An 8703-nucleotide genomic window follows, 5' to 3' on the forward strand; every position below is an offset into this window, starting at 1 on the left:
AATATCGGTTTCTGTGTCAACTATTGAAGCATTTTCGATTAATTCTGCTAAAATATTTTGCAAATTCATATGCATTGCTTCTGTTTCAATGATAGAAGCGTTGCGATATAAAAGGTTGAGATGTTTAAGAGCATGAAGCCAAAGATAGACAACCTCGACTCTTACGCGCAGTTCATTGACGTCTCCGAAACGAGTTGGAATTAAAGAGTCGAATTGTAGTCGAGAACCGATAAAACAAATTGGGAGAAATTCACCGAAATTTTCCGTTCTAGGATACTCTCCCCCATCTATAAATGATGAATATAAATTTAGATAAATAAAAGGCCGTTGGAAAATTTAGGTTAGGTTTAGATAGGTTAGGTTAGGTTAGTACAACATAGTAATTATAGTACAAAAAAAAGACTGATTACCAAAATTTGAATTCAATCTCTGAATTCCGCCAATTTTGTAGTGCCATCTGGTTGGGTGTACGTAATCACGTGACATTATATCCGACAAGTTTCAAAATTGAGACATATTGACGACTGCGGCAAATTAGAAGTTCTTCTGAGAGAGTTAACTGCGGAAGTCCTAATCGACCAGGATGACAAAAGTCAATACCACCAGCGATACAGAGTTTTGGAATTTTTGTTTAACTACTTTTGATATTTTGGTGGCAAGTAGAACAAAGTGAAGCAATACCGTCTTTTACCAGCTCAGGATGAAGATGATAAAGTTTACCTGTTGAAACCAATAACCAATTCAAAGCCCAAAATTAATTGACGAACTATGGTTAGGTAAGATAAGGTTAAAGAAAACTACTAACCTAAACTCGAAAGGTATAAACTAACACAAAGCTGATATGGGTGGGGTATTGCGTAAAAAAACAATTGACGTTCTTAGTTTAATTTAAGCAAATCTAATTCAGCAACAGGAACTGGAAGGTAGAGCACTTTGTTCATTTGGAAAGCTATAATTCCGCAGCAAGCACAACCCAAAAGAAGGGAGTCTTTGTAAAAAAGCTGCTGAAATTCATCGACGATTCTACCGCTATCACGAATGTCAAAATTCCCTTTAACTTCACGTTTTAGTTCTATAGGTAAATTTCTTTCTCCTTCCGGAGTAGACCCATAAAGCTTAACTGACGCGGAAAATCTGTTTTGTCCAGAATTTACAGCCAAAGCTAATAAAGCAACTGTTGGGTCTTTTTCAAAGTTCACTAGCTGTTGGGAAGATGGTATCTCTTTATAATGAAGGTATAATATAGGAGCTTGCGTATTTGACGACAATTCTGGATGCAGGTTAAATATTGGATGTTCAATACTGGACGACAATACTTCAACAATTAATTATTATATTAAATCATAGAAAATAGAATCGGGTTTACTTTTCGTTTTTTATTATTTTTTGAGGCGAATGATCGTTTGTTCGAATTGAAAGTTTTCCTACCTTTTAGAGGCATTTTCAAATCAATTTAAATATGTTACTGGAAAGAGGGAAACAGTCTTGGCCTTCAGAATCTCCAGTCAATATCTATACATAAAAAAAAAATAATCTTATGAATAAAAATTTAAACAATGAAAAGGAAAACTAAACCCAAATGAAATAAATTATATGTTACCAGAAAAAACAGTGAATTGGCCTTGAGACTGTTCCTAAAACAAAGAAAATGAAAATTTAGTTAGAGTAAGGGTCTGAAAAACTCTATTTTTGCTTTGCAATATTCTACAAAAGAAGTACGGATAAGGGATTAAAAAATTATGAATATGTAGGGGAGGGGGGGAAGCAAAAAAGCATAACGAACCATTACCAAAAGTATCGTTGACCTGAAAAGGTGTTGAAGAAAAACAGGCTAGTTAAACCATACTCTCAGTTGTATGAACACGTAATTTCTGGGCTTGCCTAATTAATACGTCATTAAGTCCTTTCACATTCTTCTTTGTTGAAATTTCATAAAGAATGGGCTGTTGTCTGATTTCAAGGAGGTATTCTTGGTCAGCTGTAAGGAAATAGAAGGAAGAAGAAGAAATATTTGCCCTATTACCATTTATCTGTTACTCACTTTATATTGCTACAGCAACTTCAGGTCTGTGATCACAATTAAAACGGTTGTTGTTCTCATAAATTCTTCCGCAGATGACTGAATGGAATTCTTTAGGCCACTTATGTAGCATATAAAAAATACAAAATCAAAATTAAAACATTAAAAGTGAATTGTTTCTCCAATTTGGATTTCAAAGGAGCAAGTTTAAGATTTAATTGATCAATATTTGCCGACATACTTTCTAGAAATGACACGAAAAGAATAGCAGTAAGTACCATGGCCTACTAAATGGTTAAGGCCAGTAAACTTCAATCTTCCCTATGAAGGCGAGAGGATTTGCTACCAAAGCCAATCAGAATCCTTTCTGATCACGTGCCGATTAGGGCCAATCAGGAGAGGGAGGATACGACGACGCCATCTAGCGCTCGATAGTGTGACTCCTTAAATAATAACAATTTACAGAGGACAGGGAATTTGACAGACAGAAATGGCCGACGTCTGCGGTGGGACAAGTTTAAGTTTTAACATTCCCAGTGTGAAATATCAAATTTTGGTTTACGGTATGTGAGTATTTATGGAATTCAAACTCAACCTCATTTAATTTATAAATTGAAAATTTTTTTTACAGTATGCCAAGAACAGGACGTAGGTTGTGCAGTTGCAACCAAATGTCAGCCAACTCACATTAGAAAATTGAATGTTAAGCTTTCATCTCTTTTTATGCTGCAACAGATGCAACATTTTTGGATACAGTGCCGGTCCACTTATAGGACCACTTGGTGCAGCGGTCGTATAACCGGATGGTCGCATGACTGGTCGGACGCTATAGTAGTGATTAGCAGGTGACGACTGATTTTAATTTGATATGATGCGATATCGTTTGGCTTGTCTCAGTACAAAAGCGTATGAAATATAAAAAGTGTAGGCTCAAATAAAATAGAAACAAGACTAGAAAAAATACGCCTAGCATTAAGAGTCTTGTTACGCGGATATACATTTTCTTTTACTCTTCCCATTCTTCCCAAGTACAATAGCGATGCGTTCTGATCCACTTACAACAGAACACTGGCTGACGTAATGCAGTTTTGTTCAAAAAAGTCCAGCCCTCTCACCTTAATGAAAGTCAATAGTCATTTTAAAAAATAGGCCTCGAAAAGGAATTAAAATAATGAAACTGTCGGTACATTTAGCGGCATAAAAGTTTGAACAGGGGCTGTTCGCGCCAAAAAGTGGTACAAGCAGAAGGGTGGTCGTATAACCGAGTTGGTCGTATTAGTAGGCGGTCGTATAAGTGGACCGGCACTGTAATCCTTTTTCGTGGTTAATGTTAGAAGCAACAGATAGGAAGGATAAAAGTAAGTACTTTATTATTTATTATTTCAATGTTTTAGCTCTAGGTTCCTTATTTGCAGGATCAAAATTATTCCTTTTTTGGTTTAGGATTTTATGCAATTTTCTCTTGTTGGACAAAATTGGCTTAAGATATTTTTTAAAAATAACTCCAATCAAGTCCTTGTTATTCTCCCCAGGTCGTGCAATTTCACACACAAAAGTTCTGCATTTTTCAAGCTGGGGAACAAGGAATTCTACAAGGCCGTTGAGCATGAACGTCGACCCTGATATCTGCATAAGGCTTTCTTTTACGAATAAATAGATTGCCCACAGCCTGGAGACAAATTCGACGGAAGGATACTGTTCCCACGTACGGGAACCTGAACGAACAACCTTTAATACGAGTAAAGATCCAACTCGTATCAGCCTTGTCTCTCTACGTGTATGTATGGTACCTGGAGTATCAGGGAAACAACATTAGATCATGCTGGGGTTTAACATGTGCAGATCTCTTACCTGATGAGTCAATAGGGTGACTTCATCGGGCTAGAATAGGACACATACAGTTCACTTCCGAGGGTAATGTACAAAGCAACCTATCGTTAGGGAAACATTGGTTGTTTAGAGTAAGCAAAAGCGAACATACGATTATTGACTAACCTCAATTTGCACGGTACTCTTGGATAGGGAACACGCGAGAATTAAGCGGGCAAAAAGGGAAAATGACTACACAGATTGAGGAGTAGTCGGTCGATTACGACAGCGTGACACAGAATCCAAGGTAAGACAGTGAGTAGCAGACGAAATAAGAAACGGGAAATATGTAGGGTAGGGAAGCTTAGGTGCCAAATTAGGGCAATGCGGGTTTTGCCGTAACATCTTCCCCCGAGTCCAGAGAGCTGGACGAGCTGGATTCTAGAAGGCACAGCTCGGTTATACCCCGACGGAATATCCCTGCAGGCACTTGTACGTCGACGGCTCGCACGCAACCATCTTCTCCGGGAAAGACTTCCGTGATGTGGCCGATGTTCCAAACACCACGGCCCAGACCTTTGTTGATCTCGAGAACCACGTCCCCGACTGCAAGGTTCGTCTGTTTTGTACGCCATTTCTTGCGTGCGGCTAGTGACTGCAAATAGACTGATTTCCAAAGGTCCCAAAATAGGTTGAGAACGCGCTGAAGGTATCGATAATGCTCTCGTGGGGGCGCATCATCGAACGTTCCGGCTGGTGGATAGGCAGTTGGCGACCGATTCAAAAAATCGTTCGGCGTCAGCGGGCGGAAGTCTGCGGGATCGGAACTTGCGTAGGTGAGTGGCCTGGTGTTAAGGAGGCCCGCGACCTCGTACAGCAGTGTTCGCAGCAGGTCTTCTGTCGGGTAATGCAAGCCTTTGCTCTCGATTTCCAACGCATTGTAGAGCGCTCGTTTTGCGGACTTGACTAGCGATTCGTGCGCGCCGCCAAAATTGGGAGTGCGGGGTGGTTGGAAAGACCATTCTATGCCGGCATTCTTCAAAAATTCGGGTACTTCGCCAGACGCGTGTAAGGCCTCCATGGCTTCACGTAATTCCCGCTCGGCTCCGACGAAGTTGGTGCCATTGTCCGAATGAATGATTACGGGTTGCCGATACAACGCGATGAACTTGCGAAGCGCCAAGAGGAAATCCGTAGCAGACAGTGATGGCATGATTTCGAGAAATAACGCACTGGTTACCAGACATGTAAAAAGTACGCTCCAGCGTTTCGCCGTTCGGTTTCGGTAGAGACCAATGTCGAGCGGGCCAAAAAGGTCTATGGCAGTCCGAGTAAACGGGAGTGACCCTGTATCTAGGTGAGATTTCGGAAGATCGCCCATGATTTTTTCGCATGGTTTGGCTCGATTTCGACGACAGAGGAGACAATTACGTCGAACCTTTTTAACCAGTTCACGACCGCTGGTTATCCAGAAGTGCTGACGAACGTACGAGAGAAGAAAGTCTGTACCAACTTGCTTGAGGTGCTCGTGAAATGCACCTACTATCTTCTCCGAAAAAGGATGTTTGCCCGGAAGGAGAGGTGGATGAAGTTGGTCATACGGTAGCTGGGCTCTCCCGGCCCTACCTCCAGGTCGGATGATGCCGTCGGGGCCTACGATTGGGGCCAGCGCCAGTAAAGTTGAGTTTGATTTCAGCTGCTTCCCCTTTCGAAGTCGCCGTATCTCTTCGGCGTAAGCTTGGTTTTGACAACTCTTGACCAGGTCGAAGAACGTTCCATCCAATTTGCAGAGGGCCGGAATGTCGTTTGCGCCTACCCTTACGTCTGCCCAGACGATTTCTGGATCTGGGACCGTTGCATGGAGGATACGGCTTGCTCGTATCTCCTCATTGTTAGCCATCCAGGGCAAGTCAATGGGCCATTCGCGCTCTGGAAGCATTAGGAATCTAGGGCCGTCGAGCCATGCGGTCGGAAACGCCTCACCGTCTAAGGTAGATCGGGTCGCTGCATCTGCCGGGTTCAGGGCTCCGGGGACGAATCTCCATTCGTCTTCTTCGGTAATGGTCTGGATCTCCCCGATCCGGTTGCTTACAAAGACCTGGTAATTAGCTGCTGCTGCACGTATCCAGTTCCGCTCGGTGCTACCATCGGTCCAGAAGCGACGATATCGTATCTGGTCCGGTAGGGCGCCTTGAACCGCCCACGTCACTCTGGCTCCCAATAGCGCCGCATTTAGCTCGAGTTTCGGTACTGAGATGGTTTTCTTCGGAGCGAGCTTGTTAGAGGCCTTGACTTGGCGGATGAGCACCTTGCCGTTAGAGTAGATGTTCCGGATAAATACCACAGTCGCGTACGCCTCTTCCGATGCATCACAGAAAGTATGCAACTCTGAATTAATGATGTTGCCGTGGTCTGGAAAGAGACAGCGGGGCATTACGACTGTATTGAGGCACTGCAGAGACTCGAACCACTGAATCCACCACCTTCGGTCATCTCCCTGAAGCGTATCTGCCCATTTCAGACCCTTTTGGCCGAGTTCGCGGAGACGGATCTTCGCCTTTACGATGATGGGGGAAGCAGTTCCTAGCGGATCAAAAACTCCGGCAACCTTGCTGACGAGGTCCATCCTGGTGAACTCGGCTCCCGTTTCTTTGGCAACCTTAAAGCTCAGGGTGTCGGAACGGGTGTCCCAGAAGACCCCGAGAACCTTTTCTTCCTCGTTGCACCCAAGCGGATGGAATGGCGGCGGGTTAGAATGTGGTTTCACGTTGTTGGATAGGCTCCGCATGAATTCGGAAGAGTTAGAAATCCACCTCTGGAGATTCAGATCCGCGTTTGCTAACATGTTCTTGACGGCCGACGCTTCTTGAACAGCCTCGGCGACAGTAGCCGCGGAACTCAAATAATCGTCAACGTAGAATCTTTCTCTCACGGCGGTGGCTATTTTACCCTCGATTCCAGCGTCTTCGGCGATGCGTTGAATGGTGTGAATGGCGACAAACGGGGAACAACTGGCTCCAAACGGCAGTCGCTCCATTTTGAAGATCATGGTTTCTGCAGATTTCTTGTCCCGCCACAGGAAGCAGAAATATTTCGTGTCCTCGGCTGCAAGACGGAAACGGCTAAACATTGCCTCAATGTCTGAGGCCCATGCAATCGTTTCCTGGCGTTAGCGTGTGATCACCGACGCTAGCGTTGGCTGCAACGCCGGTCCACTAATGATGGCATCGTTTAAACATTTACCCTTGAAGGTTGCGGCGGCGTCAAACACGACGCGTAATTTCTTGCCCTTGTACACTCCGTGATGGGCCAAGAAGTATTTACGTCGACTGGGTCTTGAATGCGGGAGGCATATCCTTGATCCAGATTTTTTTGCATGGCCGCCTCATAGTCTTTTTCCAACTCTGGTTGCGTTTGAAATCTCCGCAACAGGCTTTGGAATCTGTTCTTGACCATCTGTTGATTGTTGATGAGGTCAGGGTCTCCTTCCCTCCAGATGATTGGGACCTCGTACCCAACAGCTAATCTTCGCGTCTTCTCCTTCGTGATTGTTAGGGCTCGCTGGTCGTCGGATGAGATGCAGCCTTTCGAGTATTCGGTACCGAAGTCTTCGGTATCGCAGAACCACCGTATCTCAGCTGACAGATTGTCCAGTGGGGTGTGACCGGAGATTGTAAAACTGCGAATAGCGGTCACGTGTTGACTCTTGTTCGTGACACCCCGAACGATCCATCCGAGTCGGGTTTTGGATGCGATGGGTTCACACTCAGTCCCTTCCCTTGTCTCTTGAGCAGCAAGTAAATGGAGGTAGTCTGTACCGATAAGGATGTCTACCTTCCCGCCAACTTCTCCTACCGGCAGATCACGAAGATGCTGCCATTGAAGTTTCTGCTTGCTCCAGTCGGTAATTGGCGTTGGACTGGCTACCAATTTCATTGTGGAGCCCTCGAGCATGACAACATCCCCGTCAGGGGTGAGGATCTGAAACTGCACTCGTTTGGATCGATGCCGAGTGACGAGGCCACCGGCTCCGTCTACGGTAAGGACTTGAGAATGTCCCTGGATATTGAGGGCTACTGCAAACGCGCTCCGCATAAGCGTGGTGTCGCTCCCCTCGTCTATGAAAACATTTGCCATCCTCCAGCTGCGATCGTGGTTTTGCACCTTTAGCCGTAGCATGCCTAAGGTCATGCTTCGGAATCCATCGGAACGAGCGGTGCAAGTGCGTGTGTCCTTTGCAGGCGACCTCTTATCGTCATGTAGTAATGAATGATGGGTGTAGCTGCAACCAGGCTGTTTACACGGCTTCATTGATGGGCATTCACGAACGGAATGCTTACAGCCGAAGCAGCTGAAGCATAGGCGGCGTCGCATACAAAAATTGACTCTTTCGCCGACAGAGAGGAGTTTAAATTCGTCACACTCCGCTAGTCTATGACCCTTTTCGCACTTGAAACAATAAGGCTTGCCGTACGGACGCCTATCCCCGCCGTCTGAAGTCTCTGTGGAAGCGTGGTTAGTCTTGGCCCGTCGAGGATAAAAACCCTTTGAGGTCGATGAAGAATTGATTTGGTTCTCGGCGATGCTTAAGCGTTTTGGTATGCTGCTGCTCGGGCACAGAGCCAGCGCCCAAAATCATTTAGTCTTCGTTGTTCGAGGCTTCCATGGCGATTTTCGTTCCATGCCAGCCGATCATGTAGGTTAAGCGTCAGACAAACCCTTTCGATTATGTCTGTTGTTGACGTCTCGCCGATCCTGTTGAGATCGAAGAGATGTTTCCGTACCTTCTCCGCAAAGCGTTTGAAGGCTCCTGGTTCTCCCTTCAGTTCCAGCCTGTCGAGAGCTTGCACGTGCGCGGCCCTCATGACGTCCCG

General features: G+C 45.1%; 2 protein-coding genes and 1 long non-coding RNA gene across 4 annotated transcripts; all 3 read right to left on the minus strand.

Moving 5' to 3' along the window:
• Window positions 1–860: 860 nt before the first annotated feature.
• On the minus strand, window positions 861–2285 carry LOC123470555. 2 transcript variants are annotated; one of them, XR_006644257.1, is made up of 3 exons: window positions 1790–2285; window positions 1601–1634; window positions 861–1512 (listed from the first exon to the last, which is right to left on the minus strand). It is a non-coding gene; the product is annotated as an uncharacterized LOC123470555 (long non-coding RNA). The 2 variants fall into 2 exon arrangements; XR_006644256.1 differs by having other exon boundaries at window positions 1601–2285.
• Window positions 2286–4205: 1920 nt separating this feature from the next.
• LOC116919325 lies at window positions 4206–6959 on the minus strand. The gene has a single exon (XM_032925298.2). The coding sequence runs from the start codon at window positions 6957–6959 to the stop codon at window positions 4206–4208; it is 2754 nt and encodes a 917-aa protein (XP_032781189.2).
• Window positions 6960–7060: 101 nt separating this feature from the next.
• Window positions 7061–8020, minus strand: LOC116919326. Its single transcript, XM_045171182.1, has one exon. The coding sequence runs from the start codon at window positions 8018–8020 to the stop codon at window positions 7061–7063; it is 960 nt and encodes a 319-aa protein (XP_045027117.1).
• Between the last annotated feature and the right edge of the window lie 683 nt (window positions 8021–8703).

The sequence above is a fragment of the Daphnia magna genome, linkage group LG3, assembly GCF_020631705.1.
Source record: "Daphnia magna isolate NIES linkage group LG3, ASM2063170v1.1, whole genome shotgun sequence".
NCBI classification, from domain to species: domain Eukaryota; kingdom Metazoa; phylum Arthropoda; class Branchiopoda; order Diplostraca; family Daphniidae; genus Daphnia; species Daphnia magna.

Coding starts and splice junctions, on each gene's coding strand:
- LOC116919326 (XM_045171182.1), bottom strand. CDS start 8,020: ATGACCTTAGGCATGCTACGGCTAAAGGTGCAAAACCACGATCGCAGC.
- LOC116919325 (XM_032925298.2), bottom strand. CDS start 6,959: ATGTTTAGCCGTTTCCGTCTTGCAGCCGAGGACACGAAATATTTCTGC.